This window comes from Schistocerca piceifrons, chromosome 2 (genome assembly GCF_021461385.2).
Source record: "Schistocerca piceifrons isolate TAMUIC-IGC-003096 chromosome 2, iqSchPice1.1, whole genome shotgun sequence".
Classification (NCBI taxonomy): Eukaryota; Metazoa; Arthropoda; class Insecta; order Orthoptera; family Acrididae; genus Schistocerca; species Schistocerca piceifrons.
In genome coordinates this window covers 711666202-711690993 of record NC_060139.1, presented here as the reverse complement: position 1 = coordinate 711690993, position 24792 = coordinate 711666202, and the positions used below count along the sequence as shown (strand labels likewise).

Sequence of the window (24792 nt, the reverse complement as noted above, 5' to 3'; positions counted from 1 at the left end):
TTATCCAAAGTATTACGTGTATAAATACGAGTGTTGTATGAATAGAACCGTAAACTCACCGATTTTAGCACTGTGCCTAACGATTGCCATTGCGAATGCAGTCCATTGACAAAATGACGACAAACGTGAGTATGAACTTTTCATGTTCAAGATGACGTTCAGCGAAGAAGGAATCTTCCTCTTATCTGGACAGAGTAATCGCCACAATGTGAGAGTGTAGGACACTGAACATCCTCATGAAATTGTGACGCATGAACGAGAATCGCCGTAATGTGCAATTTCATAAAGCAGTTGTATGGGCTGTTTTTCTTCTCGGAGAAGACCTCTTACCTTCATATGTCGCGGTTGTGGTTGTATCTCCCCACAAGAGGGGCATCCCCCCTCATTGGAGCATCAATGTTCGTCACTAACTAAACGACGAATTTTCGCGTTGCTGGACTGGCTGAAGTAGTATAAATGATGTGGCTCTGTTCTATTGGCCTCCCAAGCCTTGTGACTTTTTTCTTTAGTGGTCCATTAAGGACCGTTTTTACATACTACCAGCGCCAAGAACGCTGGAATAATCCAGAGAGCGCTTCAGCACTGCTCTGATGTCCGTTGACAGGATGTTGCTACATAAGATAGTGAACGAATTTGACTGCTGCTTGTGCGTGTGCCGTGTGACCATAGAGGCACGCACGTAATAGTCGTAGAGTGAAAAATTCAAACTTGGTGAGTTTATGGTTCTATTCATGCATCAGTCATATTCGTACATGTAATACTTTGCAAAATACGGAGCTCTGAAAACGAATGAATCATGTGTAATAGATCTATGTTAAAAATGTTTTAACAATCTTAGTTGCAAATTGTCACAAATAATTACTAGTTTTGATCACCTTAATGATGATATTCAGATCTGATTAATCACAAGGTAGGAAAGTCAGTTTTCTTTTTGCAAAAGTCGTAAGCTGTCAAATAAAAAGACTTGTAACAGCATTTAGTGGCATCCAACATGCTGAAAGTGAGATTAGTAACGGGGTGGATACAACTGAGTACTGTTACAAGTCTGCTGTTCCTCTTATTTTAGAATTGATGACTGAGCTCCCTTACCAAATTTTTTTGCTTGTAATAACTCGTGATTAATAAGATCTGAAGATGATCATGAATTGATCAAAACGTAATCATTTGACACAATTTGCCACTGAGACGATCACAACAAATATTTCTTTAAAAAAGGTAAAATCTTAGCTATCGCCTGTTACTAGAATTCAGTCCGTTACTCGCTTGGGCCAATATGTAAACCACACGGATAATACAAAAAAGTTTTCCTTTGTCAGGCAAAGAAGTCTCAATGCTCTTCACGCGAACAGTTTTTCTTATTTGACGATTCATTTGTCTTCTGTCTTTTGAATGGCACAAAATACACAGCACTATTGAGACAACAATAACAATGGCGGAACTATAATATGTACGGAAGGCATGCTCTCATAGAGCTGTTATGGTTGCACTATTCTCAGGAAAGTGAAGAGAGCTGGTTAGAGTTAAACATCATACAAACATCGAAAACACTAGAGCACTCGTGGAATTGTAAATGGCTAGAGGAAAGAATCTTGCGTCATCTTGTTTAGGAACAATCGCGGCAGTCACCTTCCCTCTCGGGAAACTACGGAAAATGTAAATCGTGAGGCCCCGACAAGGAGTTTCTGCCACGTCTCCTCCTAGGTTCATTGCTTTCTACGACCGAGAAGACAGTCATCATCTGTTATCCCGACAGCCGCGGTGCTCAGCCAGTACCACGAATCTTAATGAAATGTTGCTGTCTGGAGCATTCGACAAACACCAAAGAATTTCTTGTCAATTTGTCATCCCTCTGGCCGTGACCACATTGATGTCACGGTGTTTACTGTTCGGGAAAGACACGGCGACCGTGGCCTAAACGAGAACCCGGCCAAAACACGCATGCGTCTATGCAGCCGGCTGACCAGGGCTTCCCACGCAGTGGCTAGCTACACCGCCAGCGGTCGTTATGCAAACGAGGAGCGAAGCACAAGCTGACTGGTGAAGTCGGTCGAGGACAGGTGATAGATCTATTTTTAATATAAGAAGTACCTCAAAGTAGCAGGCTAGGGCCGGAACTGAAAGAACACTGACAACATGGAGTTTGAATTCCACTTTGGCGGTTCACATTGCCGTCTTCTGACTGTGAAGTTAATCGCTATGTTAGCTGAGCAACTTACGAGAAAGTTGTGTGGGAAACGCCGAACCCTAGGCACAGAGCTATGTAAATCTTTTTGGTCCACCTGATGTCTAATTAGGGACCAAGGCTACCACTTAGAATATCCATTCAAAAACTGAAATCGAACCAATTGACTGCTAGTTCTCAGTAGTTTTCAGAACGCCTTTAACAAAAGTCAACACGCATCAATAAAAGGGAACACAGCGATTCAACAAAATATCATTCACCAATCAACTAAAGATAGTAGGTTACAAGGTACTACAGTAAGAATGTTGTATTGTTATGAGAGAGATATGAGAGCAAACCGTGCTACATCATACCTGCGCAGTTGTGGTGAAGGAGAGCTTGAATTTCAGTGTCCTATATGGACGAAAGATGACAACAAATTTCTTATTTTGTTTACCTTTTTGAAGCAAACTGGGATAGCTGTAACGACAGTATATTTGTTGCTCGCTTTAATTGTGCCTAATAAAATAATTTCGTCATTTGTTAACTGCAATACGTATCTTTAAAAAACTGTCGATGGAGTGCTTCTTCACCTTAACTACACAGTACATTACATTATCTTAATCAGAAAATGTTGGTGGAACCACAAACTATTCTTAAAGAATTGCACCCGGCAGCTGGGTTAACTGGCCATACGCCAGAACACGTAACCATCTTATTTCGGTGGGAGCTGTACCTCGAGACACAGACACACATCCACACAACTATACGACTCTTAGAACTCCAGCGATGTGGGGATCATTCTTAGTCTGTAGTTATTAGTGATAAATTATGAAAGGCTCTTTCTTTGGGAAGCGAGAAGGAGGAGAGGTGGGAAGTAGGAATTATAAGCCTACAGTCATATGAAGTCGGCAGGCAGAAAACTTTTCATTCGGTATTTTACGAAAACGTTTTGTTCCCATTCAGCGCAATAGAATGCGAAAGTAGTGTAAGAATTAGTATCTACAGTTCTCTATGTACTCTCCAATATTGCAACGCTTCAAAATACATAGGATTGGCCTTACAGAGGTCATTGACACACGAAATACACCTCCGAAATGTGGTAGCTAAAATCAAATCTCGGAACAGTCACAGTAATCGCCCGGGGTGCGACTACAACAGTCCACAGATCGCGAAATGTAGATCTAGCAGAATGTTGCTGTTCCACGAGGCAAAACAGCGCTCGCACTAAAATAATTGGCAGACAGTTCAATCAATCAGTGTACCTCATCACAGGGCCTATTCGCCCCCCCCCCCCCCCCCCACACCAAACATTCACAGAAACATGACAGATCACAGTCATTGCATCACAGTCATTGCTCAACTTGTGGACAAGAATACAAAATAACCCAGAGTTACCAATTCATTCAGTATTTTCGTTATCAGAATCTTAGCGAGTGAAGTCTAGAAAACCATCATGGTGCACAGTACTCTGTCTGCATAGCAGTCATTTCAACAGGCAAGATGCCTGGAACAATCAATGGTAGGAGAAATGTTCCTTGGTGCATCAGCAGTTAATTAAAACTCCCTGGGAGCGATCTGCTGGTTGTCATCTACCCCGGCGACTCTCGTAAATATTGAAACGGATGAGAAGTGACCGGAGCAGATGTGGGGCATTGCTGCACCAATTGGGATGGAAGTCCTTTCCTCAATGTCACTGGGCCGAAAAGAACCAAAGTATACATCATAAAAGGTTTGAATGTTCTCTCAGAGCATTCCAAGGGACAAAATAAGACCTTCACAGTTTGGCTGCACAAGCTTTTGATTAGATTTCAGACCTGGATTTAGAGCTATGAACCCACTGTGAACCTGAGATTATGTGCATTTAAGGGAAATTTGTATAGTTGTTGTAAATAGTTGTCTGTTATTTTCTCCTGCAGACATTTGATAAATAATTATATACTCGTGAGACAATTGCCAATGGAAGATGAACATTTCATCGCATCACGTAACTGGCATGTCACACGTCTTATACTTGCCGTCAGGATGGAGCGTAGGTAGGGCAAGCTTAGAGATTTGGGGTTATCTGACCGTAGCTAACTCTTGTGTTCCCAACACATATGGGAATCCATCACCAAGGTGGTGCAGGCACTGGGATATACACGTGTTACGGTCCTAAATACGTAGGAACCTTCTATCCGGAGGAAACGTCTGCCGCTGGAGTCAACTGATGATGACAGATCGCCACACAAAATCGCGAAGTACGACAGCAGAAAGACATGTCGCAGGAAATGCCCCGCCAGTTCATTTCTGCACAACAACATCTTGAGAGCTGAGAATCGCGTCTTCACTATGTGGTGTGGACACCAATGTTCCGCAGCGTACTTCTACTCACTCAACATCAGAAGGTACAGAGGTTAGCACCGGCCCAGCAACATAGGAAACGGACTCTCCAAAAATTGAAAACGCCGACGTGGAGTGATGAGCTTGGTATACGGTGGTACACGCTAATGGTGTGGTACGAGTACATCGTAAACAATACGTGGAGACGTATTTTGTTCGCTAACAGGGCATTCAAGCAGACGGCAAAGGTACTGCAATTATGTATAGGTTTACTTGAGATGAACTGGGATCCCTGTTGTGTTTACCATCGTCTCTCATCTACCAATAACAGGGAAGCCTGTGTCTCGTTCACGTACATTCCTTCTCAGAAAGTGACCAGAAAGTGCAGAAAAAGAATATGCAGCCCCATCGGTCTAGACTTTTGTCAGATTTCCTTGAGAAATTCTCTTCGCTGATGACAGTGCTTATATCCTCTTCTATCGCACCTCGCTCTACCCTTCGCCCCGTCAGACCTAATCAATCCTACTGAGCTCATGTTTGGTGTTACCGTGCGGTTTGTAAGCGCCCTGGGCCCAGATGGGACCTCTTCTCGTACATTTTGAGTGCCGGTTGGGAAATTATGAATCAATAGAGCTCCAAATCGCATTCTGTGTGTAGTCGACAGTCCATGCTGCGACGAGTCGGCTCGGTCAACAGGCCGAAAGAGGCAGAAAGAAAGGAAGAATGAGATTTACCCCTTAGTCGGTTGGGGAAGGATGAAAGGAAATCGGATGTGCTCTTACAATCGAAACATCCAGGAATCTGCAGTAAGTTGTTGTTGTTGTTGTTGTGGTCTTCAGTCCTGAGACTGGTTTGATGCAGCTCTCCATGCTACTCTATCCTGTGCAAGCTTTTTCATCTCCCAGTACCTACTGCAACCTACATCCTTCTGAATCTGCTTAGTGTATTCATCTCTTGGTCTCCCTCTACGATTTTTACCCTCCACGCTGCCCTCCAATACTAAATTGGTGATCCCTTGATGCCTCAGAACATGTCCTACCAACCGATCCCTTCTTCTGGTCAAGTTGTGCCACAAACTTCTCTTCTCCCCAATCCTATTCAATACTTCCTCATTAGTTATGTGATCTACCCATCTAATCTTCAGCATTCTTCTGTAGCACCACATTTCGAAAGCTTCTATTCTCTTCTTGTCCAAACTATTTATCGTCCATGTTTCACTTCCATACATGGCTACACTCCATACGAATACTTTCAGAAATGACTTCCTGACACTTAAATCAATACTGGATGTTCACAAATTTCTCTTCTTCAGAAACGCTTTCCTTGCCATTGCCAGCCTACATTTTATATCCTCTCTACTTCGACCATTATCAGTTATTTTGCTCCCCAAATAGCAAAACTCCTTTACTACTTTAAGTGCCTCATTTCCTAATCTAATTCCCTCAGCATCACCCGACTTAATTAGGCTACATTCCATTATCCTTGTTTTGCTTTTGTTGATGTTCATCTTATATCCTCCTTTCAAGACACTGTCCATTCCATTCAACTGCTCTTCCAAGTCCTTTGCTGTCTCGGACAGAATTACAATGTCATCGGCGAACCTCAAAGTTTTTATTTCTTCTCCATGAATTTTAATACCTACTCCGAATTTTTCTTTTGTTTCCTTTACTGCTTGCTCAATATACAGATTGAACAACATCGGGGAGAGGCTACAACCCTGTCTTACTCCCTTCCCAACCACTGCTTCCCTTTCATGTCCCTCGACTCTTATAACTGCCATCTGGTTTCTGTACAAATTGTAAATAGCCTTTCGCTCCCTGTATTTTACCCCTGCCACCTTTAGAATTTGAAAGAGAGTATTCCAGTCAACATTGTCAAAAGCTTTCTCTAAGTCTACAAATGCTAGAAACGTAGGTTTGCCTTTCCTTAATCTTTCTTCTAAGATAAGTCGTAAGGTCAGTATTGCCTCACGTGTTCCAGTGTTTCTACGGAATCCAAACTGATCTTCCCCGAGGTTGGCTTCTACTAGTTTTTCCATTCGTCTGTAAAGAATTCGTGTTAGTATTTTGCAGCTGTGACTTATTAAGCTGATAGTTCGGTAATTTTCACATCTGTCAACACCTGCTTTCTTTGGGATTGGAATTATTATATTCTTCTTGAAGTCTGAGGGTATTTCGCCTGTCTCATACATCTTCCTCACCAGATGGTAGAGTTTTGTCAGGACTGGCTCTCCCACGGCCGTCAGTAGTTCCAATGGAATATTGTCTACTCCGGGGGCCTTGTTTCGACTCAGATCTTTCAGTGCTCTGTCAAACTCTTCACGCAGTATCATATCTCCCATTTCATCTTCATCTACATCCTCTTCCATTTCCATAATATTGTCCTCAAGTACATCGCCCTTGTATAGACCCTCTATATACTCCTTCCACCTTTCTGCTTTCCCTTCTTTGCTTAGAACTGGGTTTCCATCTGAGCTCTTGATCATACAAGTCGTTCTCTTATCTCCAAAGGTCTCTTTAATTTTCCTGTAGGCGGTATCTATCTTACCCCTAGTGAGATAGGCCTCTACATCCTTACATTTGTCCTCTAGCCATCCCTGCTTAGCCATTTTGCACTTCCTGTCGATCTCATTTTTGAGACGTTTGTATTCCTTTTTGCCTGTTGCAGTCCACCGTAATACGAATCCAGTATCTTACCACCGCACCATTTCATTCGGTTCAGGAACGAAAGTGGCTATACATGCTGACAGAGTACGTTAGAGCGCGAACAAACGTCACCGTCGTTTCAAGGGCTTCCTTGGTGCTACAAATGCGTTACTGTAGATGACTAATAAATTGCAGAATGATTCTGGACGGTTTGTTAGTGGCTCTTATGTCTCTAATATTATTTATTACAATGTAGAAAACTAGGAAAGACGGAAAGTGAGCAATCTTTTAAGGAACTTCAACGAAATTAAATTCAGAAATTCGGTAACACGATCAGGCACCATTCTATATTGCAAAATTTCAGTGTGACCATCAACAAACTGGGTGTATATGTGGTTAGTTGAGCACAGTTAAATAAGCATTTCTAAGAAAAGTAGGGTGTTTGCGGGAAAAGTGGCTCTAGGTCATACCTAAACATACGTGACAAATATCCCTTATAATTTTCAATCTACACACGCAACTGCTGACTCTGGGCTACTCAAGAATTGAAATAGAAATTATAAGAGGTTTTATGGATCACAACCTAAAGAAATTTCATCACTACGTTACATAAATACGAGTATAAGATGGATGCAAGGACTTAATGAAAACGTCCTATTAAGTACTCAGCCGACACGCCTTAAGAGTTATTTGTCTTTTAAACTCTAGAGCAGCAAGCAATTATTACTCAAGACAGTTAATAAATCAATATTTGCACAGACGATTTAATCTGTTAACGCCTAACAAAGGCTAGTCAGCAGGGGAAAGAAAGAGGAGTTTTTTTGTATATCTTTGCCATTTGACCGTCACCATAAACAGTAAGTCGTGAATTTTTAATAATCATCCTGAAAAAACATAACATGGTGGTGGTATTAGTCCTCTACATTTTCACTTGTCAGTGTGACAAATTTTTCCTAACGACGGATGGCTTGGTGGAGACCTAGGTTTTGGAGTCTGTATTTTGGCTGTTCAGGAAACGAGTTATCCAGTAAATCAGCTCATCGTCGTTCGTAAAATGCCTGCCTAGAGCTGTAAAACTATCACGGGCTACCATAGACTACCACAAGTAAGCGTAGACTACTGTAGCATTGGTCTGTTGAGACTGTAATCGGATTATCTGTACCTTAAGTATGCTGCATTCGGACGTTAACTCATTTCCACAGCTTTGACTGAGTACGCGATCAGTGGCTTACTTACTAGATGCCCCTAGAAATCAGAAGAAATGAACCTTCTAGAAACTGAGTGAGTGTACGCAAAAGACTGGAACACTTTTGTTCTACAAAATTATCCTCATGTCTATTACGTAAAATAAACAGTATTTATAGTAAATTTAAAATGGTCCATTTTTAATTCTGTTTTCTTCGAAAATCGTTCATTTGTAACTTTAAACAGAGGCATGTCGTGTTAAAAATATAAAAATACTGTCCAGATTTACCACATAATGCTCGAAACTTCCTGAAAAAAGGTAAAATTTAGAAAAGTGCAAAACGAAAACATATCAAATATCGCTTCCGTACTTCGCCGAGCTTATATAAAACATATTTCCCTTATTCATTGGAACTTTTACTCTTATCAATAATAACAAAAAACTTTGAAGTCAATAATAACAGAAAACTGTTGCCTTTGACCCTGATGAAGAACGTTCTATTGAGTTCAAAATAACAACAATAATTGCATAGATTTTTATATGTTTGTGAATGTAAACTGTACTTACATACAAAATACTCGCTTTGGTTACATAAAAGTGGAGAAGTTACGCGATGAGCCTATTTTTATTACTTAAAAAATGCAATTTATATTTTGTAAGGACATAAAACACTCAGTAGGCCAACACTGAACGATGTGCAGTTATAATTATGTGCAAAACAAACAAACAACAAAGAGAAGTCGTTGGCTCCCTGTTTCTTTCTCGTACATTCAATTATGCTTCTATCTCTGACAAAGTAACGAATACTACTAGTAATCATACCATTTACAACATGATTTATGTACTGCACGAAAATTACCGAACTGTAGTTTTTGTAGAGCGCAATGGTTTCTTCGCCAGAGGAAAGAGGAAGAAGTCACGAGGTGCTATGTCAGGAGAGTAAAGTGAATTGGGTAACATTTGATAGCCCAAAGAAGCAGCATGTGTGACTGTCCTGTGCAGAATGGGTCGGGGCGCTATCGTAGAGCAAATCCACGCCCTTGGACAGCTTCCCTTTACGCTTCGTCTCGACAGACTTCGTCGGGAGATTTCGGTAAGATGATCCTCTGACGCTTTGTTCCACGCGAGCTCCAGAAAACGCTCAACATCACCTTGTCCGATGATAGTTGGCCAATGTTGCCACTGCTCGAAATTGTTCGAATGGCTCTGAGCACTATGGGACTTAACTACTGAGGTCATCAGTCCCCTAGAACTTAGAACTACTTAAACCTAACTAACCTAAGGGCACCACACACATCCATGCCCGAGGCAGGATTCGAACCTGCGACCGTAGCGGTCATGCGGTTCCAAACTGAAGCCCTTAGAACCGCACGGCCACAGCGGCCGGCCCCACTGCTCGCTTTGTCCGTTTTTCTCAGGGAAAAATTGATATACGCAGCGCTTGTCCGTGGTAATTAGGCTATTAAAGTCATCTGGATTGGCTTGGCACAGCTGCACCATTTCCGCTGTTGTCTAAGTTCGGAGGGCTTTCTGAACAGATGTAAGCAGTCTCGGAGCCTAGCAGGTGGCTCCCTTCGTCGTGTTCAAAGTGACGTGGATGATGTCGAAAACTGTCCCGTGATTAATTTTCTCTTTTTCCACTTTCGCCTCCATTCTGATACAATGGTATTCAAGTATTAAGACCTTCACTTCCTCGGTTCTTCACAAAGGTATGGTCTGATATTCCGTTCTTCGTTATTCAGAGTTGTCTGAAGACACTGGTGGCGCTTAAGCCGCCTAACAACTGATAAATGACTGCATTGCTGCCGTGCAGTTCCGTCAACTCAGTATGGACTGCTACAGCTCTGTTACTCTTCAAACTCAGAAAACTAATGAGCGTATGATACCTCGTCAGTGGGGCGTACCATTTTATTACGGTCCCTATAGCGGCGTGCTGCGGAACTGAGGTGCGTGGTTAGCCTTATGACTACCTCTAGTTCACTGCCCCGGTGGAGTCTTACTTAAGACCTATTTTACTATGGCATACAGTTCGTTAGTTACAATTGCTTAGTTAGTCAACTTTAGGAAGAAATCTTTCCGACATTCCCACGGAGATATTTAGGGTTATGACATAATTTTCACTTCCGTCGTATTCCTTCTTCGATGTACAGGCTGAACGTTACCTTAAAATCTGTTTCGTTGACGCAGCCACTTTATTTTGCGCACGATTTGATTAACGTACTTCCGCCGCCGCTAGGCCGTTACCTAGCACGAGGAGTGGGCTGGCTGTGTTTCCGACAGCCGGTGGGAGGTCCCGGTGATCGAGGTCAGGGGGAAGACGAGACACGTGGGCAGTCCTGCTGGTATAAGAGCAGCTCCAGGCAGCGCTCGCTCAGTCAGCGTAGCATTCCCACAGCGACACGGAATAGCTTCGAGATGCAGGCCGGCGTGCTAGTGGTGAGTCGCTCGCTGCCTCCTCTCGCTCTGCAAGCCTCCCGCTAGCATCCTCCAGCAACTCTACGGTGGTTGTGTCGTAGCACTCCGTTCCGTCAGCGTGGGTATTCATCACGTCGATTACTTTTTCTGTTGCAATACATGCACCCAGCTTTTTAACAGACGTCGTTGTGTCACTGTAGTGTTGCGGTTGCAATGTTTTCGGTTCCAATGTATTAGATTCAACAAAGTTAAGCAGCGTATTGGGCAAGAGACCGAAGTTGAATTAGCGAGAAGAGAGATCCACAGTACTGCCCGGTCGTCATCGTTTAAGTTTCTCTGCCTGGTCAATACTGTAAAAATTTTTCAATAAGACAGATTCGGAGACAGCAAGGGACTTGGAAGACCAGTTGAACGGAATGAACAGTGTCTTGAAAGGAGGGTATAAGATGAACACCAACAAAAGCAAAACAAAGGTAATGGAATGTAGTCGAATTAAGTCGGGTGATGCTGAGGGAATTAGATTAGAAAATGAGACACTTAAAGTAGTAAAGGAGTTTTGCTATTTGAGGAGCAAAATAACTGATGATGGTCGAAGTAGAGAGGATATAAAATGTAGACTGCAATGGCAAGGAAAGTGTTTCTGAAGAAGAGAAATTTGTTAAAATCGAGTATAGATTTAAGTGTCAGGAAGTCGTTTCTGAAGGTATTTGTATGGAGTGTAGCCATGTATGGAAGTGAAACATGGACGATAAATAGTTTAGACAAGAAGAGAATAGAAGCTTTCGAAAAGTGGTGCCACAGAAGAATGCTGAATGAAGATTAGATGGGTAGATCACGTAACTAATGAGGAGGTATTGAAGAGAATTGGGGAGAAGAGGAGTTTGTGGCACAACTTGACCAGAAGAAAGGATCGGTTGGTAGGACATGTTCTGGGGCATCAAGGGATCACCAATTTAGTACTGGAGGGCAGCGTGGAGGGTAAAAATCGTAGAGGGAGACCAAGAGATGTACACACTAAGCAGATTCAGAAGGATGTAGGCTGCAGTAGGTACTGGGAGATGAAGAAGCTTGCACAGGATAAAGTAGCATGGAGAGCTGCCTCAAACCAGTCTCAGGACTGAAGACCACAACAACAACAACAAGACAGATTCCTTCCCCCGTCCGTGCCCCGTAAAACTATTGAGGAGAGAGCTTCGTTAGCTTCAGAATTTCTTGTCAGTTATTTGTTATATCTATTCTAATCTCTGTCTTCCTTTACAGATTTTACTCCCAACACTCTCTCTAGTACCTTGGAAGTAATTCCCTCCTGTCTTAACACATACTCTGTCATCCTGCATCTTCTTCTTGTCAATCTTTTCCATATGTTCCTTTCTTTTCCGATTCTGCGGAGAACGTCCTCTTTTCTTACCTTAACTGACCACCTAATTTTCAACATTATTCTGTAGCACAAAATCTCAAACATTTCGATTCTCTTCTGTTCCGGGTTTTCCACAGTCAATGATACATTATCATACAATGCTGTGCTCTAAAAGTATATTCTCAGAAATTTCTTCCTCAAATTAAGGCTCTGTTTGATAATAATAGTCTTCTTCTTGTCAGGAATGCCCTCTTTGCCTGTGCCAGTCTGCTTTTTATATCATTTTTGCTCTGTGATCTCCAATTTTGATGTTAAGGTACAAATGGTTCAAATGGCTCTGAGCACTATGGGACTTAACTTCTGAGGTCATCAGTCCCCTAGAACTCAGGACTACTTAAACCTAACTAACCTAAGGACATCACACACATCCATGCACGAGGCACGATTCGAGCCTGCGACCGTAGCGGTCGTGCGGTTCCAGATTGTAGCGCCTAGATCCGCTCGGCCACTCCGACCGGCTGATGTTAAGCTTCTCACTATTTTTGTTCCTGCTGCTTTCACTACTTTCGTCTTTTTCTTCGGTTTACTCTCAGTTCATGTTCTATACTCATTAGATTGTTCATTCCGTTCAACAGATTCTTAATTCTGCTTCACTTTCACTGAGGATAGTAATGTCATCACCGAATCTTTTCATTGATCCCCTTTCAACCTGAATTATAAACCGACTCTTGATGTTCAAATGTTTGGGAAATCTTATGGGACTTAACTGCTAAGGTCATCAGTCCCTAAGCTTACACACTACTTAACCTAAATTATCATAAGTACAAACAAACACATCCATGCCCGAGGGAGGACTCGAACCTCCGCAGGAACCAGCCGCACAGTCCATGACTGCAGCGCCTGAGACCGCTCGGCTAATCCCGCGCGGCAAACCGACTCTTGAACCTTTCTATAGTTCCGTCATTGTCTCTTCTCTGTATATACTGATTAGTAGGGCAGAAAGATTACATCCTTGTCTTACATCCTTTTTATTCTGGGCAGTTCATTCTTATTCTTCCAGTGTTACTGTCCCCTCTTCGTTCTTGCACATATTGTACATTACCCGCGGTCCCCTACTACTTACTCCCAGTTTTCTCAATATTTCAAACATCTTGTACCATTTTACGTTGTCGAACGCTTTTTATAGGTCAACAAATCCCTTCAGCGTGTCTTAATTTTGCATCAGTCTTGTTACTATTATCAAGTTCAACGTCAGAAGTGCTTATCTGGTGGCTTTACCTTCCCTAAAGAAAAACTGTCAACTATTCCTCAATTTTCTTTTCCATTCTTCTGTAAATTATTTTTGTCAGTAACTTGTCTCCATCAGTTGTTAACATGACTGTAAGACAGTAATCGCATTTATCTGCTCTTGCTATCTTCGCAATTGTGTGGATGATATTTTTCCGAAAGTCTGATGGTACATCGCTAATTGCACAGACTTTACACACCAACTTGAATAGTCGTTTTGTTACTACTTCCCCCAACGATTTTAGAAATTCCAATAGGATGTTATCTATCCCTTCTGTATTAATCTTAAGTCTTGCAGGGGTCTTTTAAATTCTGACTAATATCCTAATACTAGATCCCCGATGTCTTCCATATTGACTCCGGTTTCTTCTATCATGCCATCACACATGTTCTCCCTGTCACAGAGACCTTCACTGCACTGTTTCCACCTACCGCTCTCTCATCTGCGTTTAACAGTGGAATTCCCACAGCGCTCTTAATGTTGACACCCTTGGTTTTCATTTCACCTTATTTTGACTTATCTGTACGCTGAATCAGTCCTGCAGACGGTTGCTTTTTTCGGTTTCTTCGCACTTTTCCGTTTCACCTTGGCTTCTTTGCGCTATCTATTGACTTAATTCCTAAGTGACTTATATTTCCTTGAACATTCTGGTGCTTCCTTCTTCCGTAGATCAATTAAAGTATTTCTCCCGTTACCCTACTTTTCTGCCTATTTACTTTTCTTGTACATATACGCTGCCTGCATTATGTGTTGCAACATGTGATTTCTCTGTTTAGAGATGTCCACTCTTCTTCAACTGAGCTACGTGCTGTGATAGGCCTACTCCTTATCGCAGTATCCACATCTTTAGCGAACTTCAAACGCGTCTCACTATTTCTTAGTACTTCAATACCCACCTTCATTCCACACGGGTTCTTCTGGACGATTCTCTTAAACTTCAATTTACTCTTCATCATTAGTAAATTATGGTCGGACAGCCGTGATCAGAAAGCTCCATGCGAAATGTTCTACCAGTGACAAAATCTGTTTCTTCATGAAAAACTTTCATATGAGGAGATCAGTGTACAGTTCAGGGGGAATAGACTTAAGGGATATCAGGTATGTTGGCATCCACAAGGAATTCTTTAAATGAAACAGGTAGTTTAAAAGCCATTATACTGTATATCCAATAAGACGGTGTAAAATTAGGCGCACCTTGGGAGTATGGAACAGATCACCAGCCAGTTAGGATGGTCATGGCAGGTGTCGTTTGGTAGTGAAACAAATTCCGAGAAACATCAGGAGTGGAGGAGAGAAAAAACGCTATGCCTCGCTGAGAGCCACAGCCAGAGAGAGCGTCCCTCTGTCACCCGTCGATCACGCTGCCGATTGGCCATTCAGACACGTTGCGCTGAGACAGCGCATTTATGGGAACAAACATCCCCTGCTAACGTTATGCTCCTGCATGGCACGTAGGCCACAATACCTGGTACTTAAGTACTGACAGCGAAATTTTAATTACACGATTTTTTAATTTAACTATAAAAATTTCCTATACCCCCTGTACAGCCTTACGTAGATACGGTGTAAACGCTGTTGGGGACTTAATGGATGTGGTAAAAGAGGCCGATCTGACCAAAATTGCAACAAGTATGGTGAGGGCTTGGACAGAACGAGAGGCGGATAAAATTGTTTTTCCGTAACTTTCGTACTGCTAAGATTAGGGTGAGACGTTACAAAATAGTAGGATCTTAGATGGTGAAGAGAGAAAATTTTCCAGGCAAATAAAATCGAATAAAACTAAAAACATCGGCCAATTTTATCTTTGAAAAGGGGAGCATACTATTTTTCATATGGAGTAGACAAAGAAGGCTGTGAGAAATATTTCAATTTTGGACACAGCTCGTCTTAGGGAAGTCTACCATACCCATTGTACCTTAGACTATGTATTGTCTGGCCGGGAGGGGGGGGGGGGGGGAGGGGGGTCGAGAGTGGTAATGCACACAGCTGGAAACCGAAAGGTCACGTAGTCGAATCTCGGTCGCATAACGGAATATTCAGTCTGCCTTTAATCTAACATTCACCTTTTAACGTTGTAAGTACTCACAAGGAGCGACACGTGGATCGAACCGCACGTTAGACTGTAGGTCTCTTTTCCTCGATAGGATATCTGTGTTCTGTCAGCAACACGCGAGTCGCCGAAAAGGCGTCCAATTAAAACACTGCACGAGGCCGTTACGCCACTTGAAATTATTATTTTTATTACATTGCGTTGTACCTTGACTGAAATGTAATGAAAATATTTAGAGCTGATCTCAACCTCTATCAAATGGAGTGAGTACGTGTAGGGTCCGCTCCCGGTAGCTGAGTGAGCCGGCACGGTATGTCAGCGTGTTCGGTCAGAGGGCTGCGTGCTCTCTGTAATAATAATAATAATAATAATAATAATAATAATAATAATAATCCTGAGTGAAGGCATCAACGATCAACTTGAACGGGAAGTCTTGTGACGTCCGCCCAGACCAAACGCAACGAACTATATAAAAAAAATGAGAAAAAAGAAAGTGGTCATCGCGACAGGATGTCAATCCTAAGAGACCGGGTTCTATTCCCGGATCGGTCGGAGATTTTCTCCGCTCAGAGACTGGGTGTTGTGTTGTCCTAATCATCATCGTTTCATCCCCATCGACACTTAAGTCGCCGAAGTGGCGTCAAATCGAAAGACTTGCACCAGGCGAACGGTGTACCCGACGGGAGGCCATAGTCACACGACATTCACATTTTAGTGCGTGTAGGACTGATGAACTAGATGACGAATAATTGTTAGAGAACTAAAGTTAGAGAAGATGATTTTTACACTACTGGCCGTTAAAATTGCTACACCACAAAGATGACGTGCTACAGATGCGAAATTTAACCGACAGGAAGACGATGCTGTGATATGCAAATGATTAGCTTTTCAGAGCATTCACACAAGGCTGGCGCCGGTGGCGACACCTACACGTGCTGACATGAGGAAAGTTTCCAACCGATTTCTCATACACAAACAGCAGCTGACCGGCGTTGCCTGGTGAAACGTTGTTGTGATGCCTCGTGTAGGGAGGAGAAATGCGTACCATCACGTTTCCGACTTTACACACAATACATACAATAGTCTAGTATCAGAGAAAACGTCTCTGGACTTCATAGAATGTTTACGCTGCATTAGGCTCGCTTCCCATATAAGAAATCTATTTTTTTATTTATTAGCCTTCACGTCGTCTCTATTCAGCCATTTCAGTAGTAATGTCAATTACGACGATACGAACATAAAGACAGCACAACAACTAGTCCTCGAACGGAGAATACCTTGGGTCTGGCCATCCGTGGCGCCGACCCTTAGGCTATGGAGGCGGACGAGGGAACCAAACATGTAGCCCGCGAAACACTTGCCGTATGTTATGCAGGGAAACTGTACCATTTGTGGAAGGTGCTCATGGGAAATATTGTCGCGGAAAGAATGTCAGTAACGGAAATACTTTCTACATCAGTTGTCTTCTTAATACCGTAAGAAGATAGCTTAGAACGAGGAAGGCCACTTATTCAGTTACCGCTAACAGTCGGTTGGATTTTTTCTGCAGTTTTACTTTATTATGTAGCCTCCAAACAGGCAGTATCTTATGCAAAATTTATCCAAGCAAATGCTTTATTTGTCGCCACGAATGCTACAATGTTGTGAAAAGCTATTTGAGTCTGCATCGTTAGAATTCACCTCCTGTAACTGCTCTCTGAGAACGATCAGCACGGGCAACCTTGCCACTGTTCTGTCAACAATATCAAGATCATAATCTGCTCAGAGTTACGAAAAGCCATTGATAATGTATGCTACGTTGTAAATACAAATAAGAATTATTTGGACATCTGCTCCTTTGTTATCTCTGTGAAATGTGTTGTGTGTGTGTGTGTGTGTGTGTGTGTGTGTGTGTGTGTGTGTGTGCGTGTGTGTGTGTGTGTCTTCGAATCCACAGATCCCACGCGGGACAAAACTTTAGGTACTAGAAGGTTTCTGTTTTAATGTGAGCTGTGGACTCATGTCTCATCCTCGTCAACAGACACACTGAATGGGGGCTTAATTAAATAGAATGCAAATACTTTTAATTTTCAGTCGCTGTCTGTCCGGTTACGCAGTCTCGTAACCGGTTGGCCCTGACCAGTATTAGTACGCAATCTGACTGCATAGAATAACAACAAAGAATGAAACAAAACTTCCGTTAACACAATTAATTAATTAAGTCCCCAGCAACTATAAAAGCTACGAAACAACAAAGCACAAATGTAACTGTTCCGTGTGTGGAAGTGTGATTCAACGTACACATCTGGCACGGTTCTTCCTCAATACGACAAGCTGCTTTAAGGCACCATTTACACTGAAGTAATTAAAAAAACCCAGTAATACTATAATTGCACATACAAACCAGAATTACACTCTAATACATGAACACAAGCCAGATGCTTTGTTGACTGAACCTGTGACAAGAGACATTGTTAGTTAGGACATTTGAAATGAAAAAATAAAAAAAAAAATTTCTTTACCTTCATATATATTGACGAAACATACACTCTGATCATTACAACATCCGCAATCGAACAGCATCAGCTGTCTAGCCCATCAGAACAACTGCATACAACATGCTCACAACCAGTCACGGCTACATCAGAACTCCTACTGCCCACTTCTCAATAAGCACTCTCCACGACGACTTCTCGACAAGCACTCTCTACTACCACATCTCAACAAGCACTCTCCACTACGACTTCTCAGCAAGCACTGCCAGTGGAGGCGGCGGAATAAAACTCTTTGGCGCGGTCTCTGGCGCTGTGACTCAGTGTAGCCACCTTTCAACACATCTCTGCTCAAATTTCGCTAGTGAGCTCAGAATTCGCAGTCATCACTGTGAGTGTGGCTGGTAGAAATAGTTCTCCGGGAAAACGTGGTTCCTTAAAGGCTGCATGACCCTAAAAGTTTTTTGAATCATTACACCGCAGTAGTTTTTTCATGTCTGTCGTGGAGTGGACAGAAATGAGTCACTTCCAAGATAGTTGTCCAATCGTGGAGAATGATTCTTTTTGCATAGTCTGTCCTTTTCATTTGTTTTTACTTATTGTCTGTACGTTTTCGAGATGATATATCACAAGAAACGAACATTTATGATTTACTTGCAGAGCTTTTCTGCTGATAGGAACAACATATGACAGTCTGTACCGTTAACATAGGCCATAGTTGCCAATTAGCCAGTAGAGAATTAGAAATTACGTTTTTCGTTGATAATAACAGAAAAACTCCTAGTGTAACGAGAGAGTCATCTCCAGAATTAGCGGAATAGTCTATAGTGGTGTGCCGGAACAGAAGGCATTCAGTACAACCACCGCCCGCCAGGCCCACAGCAGCCACAGAAGCTGCTTGTGATGATGCAGTCAGTACCTGACCAGTATGCGCGGGTGGCACGGCAAGTGTGAGGGTCCCACAAATCATTAACTGAAAAAACATCTGAAGACATTTGGTAACAGAGGAGTACTCTCTAATTTTAATCGTGACCTGCAGCTGTTTTCGGTCAATTCTACCCAATCATATGGTGCGTTATGTTCCTTTAAGATTACTCACACTTGAAAATAGCAATTTTTCAACAAATATTATATCGAAGTATAAATTTGCCTTCAAGTTAATTAACCTCTTCACTCCTTAGATTTAAAAAATACACAGGAAATTTTTCTTTTCATATTTTCCAACACGCCAATTCGCAAGCATGACTTGAATACAGAACTATTTTTTTCCCTCATTTTGAAACATTCTTCGCGCCAAAAATTTTGGTATGTGCCCAGCATCGTCAATCCTAACTTCTGCAATTGGTTGCGAAGGAACTCATCTTGGCCGTTTATTCAGATTTTCGATGTCAGCTACATCGTCACTGCCAGAGAAATTCACTGTAGAAGAATGACATTTTCTCCTAGCAATTGGCATGACATATTTATAATTAATTATAACTTTGACAACATGTATTTTGTAGTCAGTTACAGGCAGTTGTTTTGCTTAGTTATTTGATAGATTGAACGCCTTCTATGCTACATCACCCCATAAATGACAACCACATGGTCTACAAATTCATTAAAATTCCGTACCGGTAATTTTCCTGCGCGAATGTAACATCTCTAATACGGTAAAAATTTGGCACGAAGATCAACATCTATCATTTTTTCATTATAGAGTTTCGCTATCATTGATTGTGAAACATCTAATTTCTTTTTCTCGTATCTGCATTATGATCTGTGGTCCATTTACGAGGACGTTCGGAAAGTATCTAAATTTCATAGTAATAAACTACATTTTCGCAAATGTGAACTAATTCTAACCACCAAGAATAATAAACTGACTTTAGATAAAATCTGATATTTAGGTATAATAATTGTCTGTAAATCTTTCTGGTTTGTAGAAGCAGCCATTTTTAGCGTACGACCAACTCTAAACTAACAAAAGAATCGTTCTTTGCAAGATGCTGCGTTCTATTGTTAAAACTAAGAAACAGAAGATCCACTCTTGTGGACCTTCTTCCTATTAGAGGAAAAATCCACGCGTTTGTGGAAAAAAATGAAGGTCCACAGTTGTAGTCTTAGAGAACGACAAGACGGAAACTGCCTACTACATGATTTCATGGTTCTAGGGAAATCCACAAAAACATTTCTTACACAATAAAACTAAAAATTGTGTGTTACTTGGTGGATGTTTCCGGACAAGCCGACACTTATGCGTTGTCCTATTATCCATAAACATGGCTCAGCGGTGCATGCTACTTGTCCCCATACAATAGCAGTCCAGTTTCGATGTTGCTGACCAGCCTCCTGTTTCTTCCATCCATGAACCACAGCTAACTTGCGTCCAGACACCACTTGTCTGCTTGCGAGAGCCATGCAAAGCAGGTTGTGCTGAACTTGTGCAGCAGACAGCATTCTGGATATTCAAAGGTTTGTTTCGACGCTCTGCTGTTGCCTTCCCAATGCGTCTTCAATAGTCGCCAGAGTCGATGCTCACCTCGAATAGGAACGACAGGCTTAAGTCCACCGCTGCAGCAAATTAATAATTGACATTTGCAGACTTTTGTAATAATTTCTGAATAAAAAATATTATTTATAATGTAAATAAAAAGATCTTTTTTACTTTACAAAAAATAATTTATTTATTCGAAATTGGAAGTATAATATATTGTTTCCTTTAACTGCAACAGTGAAAATCTGATTGTTTAACCCATGACGCCTTGAGGAAACCAAGGCTGCTTTTGTAAACATCACTGCCGGAAAAAAGCTGCAACCAGACTGTGCTAAAGAACGACGTGATGCAGTAATGGTATATGTCTACAGCTACGATGTATGTGATGATGTATGTGGCTTGTATATTGTTTCATAGATACTTTTTCTTGGCCGTGATTGTGAGAGAAATGTGGTCAATATAATACGAAATTTTTTATGTGTGAAAGCTGTATTTTAATTTTTTTGAAATTTTTCGTTTAACTAATAGGCCAGCGATGGCGTTTTGCATATTCCCTTTTGCAGTAGTTGGATTAAAATATATAATTACATTTGGTACAAAACAGAATCAAGAAACTGAATGTACGTGCAAAATTTCAAGCATGTTCCATAACGCCGTACCGATAGGGGGAATGTGTATGCTGCCAAATTTTTCCCAGTTAGTTTTATATATAAAACTTCGAAATGCGGAAAAAAATTTTCATTTTATATTACCACTATCTTTTACGATGTAGAGTAAGTAGCTGTAGCAGTATGCCATCACTGCAACATCTCGTTCTTTTTTTATAACGAATTAAGTCACTATCTGCTTTGGCGTCGGCTGTAGACACATGTTTCTGCCATCTTGTCGTTAGTCGAGCTCACGTTTAGCCTGCTCCGTATCAACGATGCAGACCCGTATGCTGTAATGTGTAACGAAAAACCTATCCGAAGTAAACAAAATGTAAAGACTTCGTATATAATGTAAAACCTTTTTTATACAGGAAAATCCTGAAGTTCTCCGTTGTATTGTAGTACAGAAATGTCAAATTTGTGCGAAAAATCCACGCTACCGTCTGACGACGGCCAGAGCCTTACACTACTTACTGTGAGATAAAGCATTCATTCAAATAATGTGGTTAGTTGCACTTTTTTATTCAGAGATCTTTACTGTAAATGTGCCCAAGCACGCTAATTACATCACATCTTTTTAAAATTATAAACAGAAGTGTAAGGTAATTTTTGCTTCAACTGCAGCATAAACAATGTCTTAGGCACAGTGATTACTTGTGAAAAATTTCTTTCTTACGTTGAAGCGTTACTGTATTTCTCAGTGGCAGCAAGATTATTTGTATATCACCGAACCGGCATATCACACCATAAAACGACAAACATAACCCACAGGTTTCGAGAACTCTATTCCACTGAGGCTATTTTGTGAATCTTAAAATTTTTAAATTTAAGTGAATCTGGTATTCTCCAATGCCCAGCTGATACAGCATTATTCATTGTGTCGCAGATAGTTTGTTTTACTCGAGGAAGAGGAAGAAAAAGTTCTACTACAGGAGATATGAGACACTCTTTATGCCTACTTTGAGTGAGTAGACCACCTAATATTGTATTGTATTGTATTGTATGTTAACCGGGGATCTAGAAACGACGGAGATGCTCCGTTCCCGTCGCAGCCGCAGTGGTCCACAACCCCACGAGGACTACAGCAGTCCACTTCACCCCTCCGCCGCCCCACACCGAACCCAGGTTTATTGTTCAGTTCGGCCCCCGGTGGACCCGCCAGGGAACGTCTCACACCAGACGAGTGTAACTCCTATGTTTGCGTGGTAGAGTAATGGTGGTGCACGCGTACGTAGAGACCTTGTTTGCGCAACAATCACCGACATAGTGTAACTGAGGTGGAATAAGGGGAACCAGACCGCATTCGCCGAGGCAGATGGAAAACCGCCTAAAAACCATACACAGACTGGCCGGTTCACCGGACCTCGACACAAATCCGCCAGGCGGTTTCGTGCCGGGGACCAGGCGCTCCTTCCCTCCCGGAAAGACCACCTAATATACTTTACGAGATTCGCTTTTTAGACGTCGCACTTTCGATGTGGTCATAATAGTGTGGCTGGAGGGTTTTTAATGCTAACCGTAGACAGATAACCAGATTTTTTATTTTTGTGTACTCTTTACTTATGGATCGATTTGTAGTGTCCATTCGAGAAAAATGGATGATTTACTGAAGAGCTAGAGCTTTACAAATTGAGGAAGTCGATAACACGCTGGTCCACCTCTGGCCCTTCTGAAAGCAGTTATTCTGCTTGACATTGATTGATAGGGTTGTTGGATGTCTCCCTGGGGATACCGTGCCAAATTATGTCCAGTTTGCGAGTTAGAAGTCAAAATCCCGAGCTGACTGGGCGAACCTGCCCATAATGGCACCTCACACTGTCACTCCTGATCACTCCTGGATGTCGGACCATAAGCTGGGCTACAGTCAGCTTGGTATCCGACTGGTGTCTGGAGCGTCTCTAGACACGTTTTCGGCCTGGGATCTTATTGAATGGAGTAGAACTGTCTACAGTGATGAGTTCTGCTTCGATCTGAGCCCCGATGACCAGTGAAGACTGCACTGAATGCGGTGGGGCTGCAACCACACTGTCGCCTGCCATAAGGCCCGACAACCAGGAGTGATAATCTAGAGTGCCATTTCTTGTCATAGCAATACCCTTTCGGTTGTCGTCCGCCCCACCCTTATAGCACAGTGGTTCGTCGTTGATATTCTACGCCCCGTTTTGTTGCCCTTCGTGAAAACCCATCCTGGCCTTACATTTCAGCAAGATGATGGATAATGCCCGTCTGCAAACAGCAAGCGTTTCTACAGGTTGTCTTCGTGCTTGCCAAACTCCACCTTGGTAGCGAGGTGGCTGGATTTTTCCCAGTTGAGAACTTTGGCAGCGTTATGGGCGCGGCCCTCCAACGATCTCAGAATTTTGACGATCTAGCACGCCTGTTGGACAGAATTTATCAAGATATCCCTCAGGAGGACATCCAACAACTCCAGAAATCGCTACAAAGCCGAATAACCGTTTTCATAAGGGCGGGAAGTGAACCAACGCGTTATCGACTTGCTCAATTTGTGAAGTTCTTTCTCTTGAAGAAATCGTCGAATTTTTATGAAATTGTGGTCGTTGTTTGTGTGTACACATACTTCACGGCTACCGATTTACGTCCCATTCAGATAATTTTTTCTGGTGGAGGTTCGAGTCCTCCGTCGGGCATGGGTGTGTGTGTGTCTGTCGTTAGGATAATTTAGGTTAAGTAGTGTGTAAGCTTAGGGACTGATGACCTTAGCAGTTAAGTCCCATAAGATTTCACACACATTTGAACATTGCCAGCCAGTGTGGCCGAGCGGTTGTAGGCGCTTCAGTCTGGAACCGCGCGACCGCTACGATCGCAAGCTCGAATCGTGCCTCGGGCATGGATGTGTGTCATGTCCTTAGGTTAGTTAGGTTTAAGTAGTTCTAAGTTCTAGGGGACTGATGTTAAGTCCCATAGTGCTCAGAGCCGTTTGAACCATTTTTGAACATTTTTGATATTTTTTTATTTAGAGTGTATTTTCTTAAATTGTGACCAGAGAGTGTGAAGACTCTTTGTGATCTGCAGAAACGTCCGGTCTTGTTGCAGGTACTGGGCCTGCTGTGCAGCGCAGCGTGGAGTGCGGCAGTCAGTGGGGGCGGTGACCGTCACCACCACCACCACTACGGCGGGTCATATCCAGGTGGCGGTGGCTATGCTGGGGGTGACTTCTATTCCAGCGGTCCCTACTATCCTGGAGGCGGAGGGCACCGACCTGGAGGCGGCGGCTATCCTGGTGGTCACCACCAAGGTGGGGGCTACCCAGGAGGTGGCTATCCTGGAGGCGGCTACTATCCTGGGGGCGGAGGGAACCGGCCAGGAGGCGGTTACTACCCGGGTGGCAGCACGGGTGGCCACTACCCGGGCTCTTACCCAGGAGGTGGAACAGGCGGCACCGGACATTACCCGGGGGGAGCCGGCGGTGGCGGAGGCGGCGGCGGTGGCGGCGGCGGCGGCCTTGGAGGCGGTGGGGGAGGTGGTGGAAGCGGATACGGACGATAGACTAGCTGATAATTTGCTTTCGCTAACTGATGATGTCATTTATTTATTTCATTCACCTTAATAAAATCAGCTCTAATCTCACACGTTTTTCATTTGGGAAACGAAATCATATTTGTTTAGTGTCCAATGATATGTCTGTGTTACTGGACGCAGAGCCTTGATATGTCGAACATTAAATTCAAGACTCAACGAGGAAAGCAAGATCGTTGCCTTTGTGGTCAGCCGAGTCTTTACTAGAGGACGGCGGTCAAGCACTACATTGGT

The 24792-nt window shown here is 42.6% G+C and overlaps 1 protein-coding gene across 1 annotated transcript; it reads left to right on the top strand.

Annotated features, from left to right (window-relative positions):
- Window positions 1-10704: 10704 nt before the first annotated feature.
- Window positions 10705-24528, top strand: LOC124775785 (holotricin-3-like). Its single transcript, XM_047250616.1, has 2 exons — window positions 10705-10750; window positions 24076-24528. Exons 1-2 carry the CDS (start codon window positions 10730-10732, stop codon window positions 24526-24528), a joined length of 474 nt encoding a protein of 157 aa, XP_047106572.1. The 5' UTR covers window positions 10705-10729.
- Window positions 24529-24792: the final 264 nt, after the last annotated feature.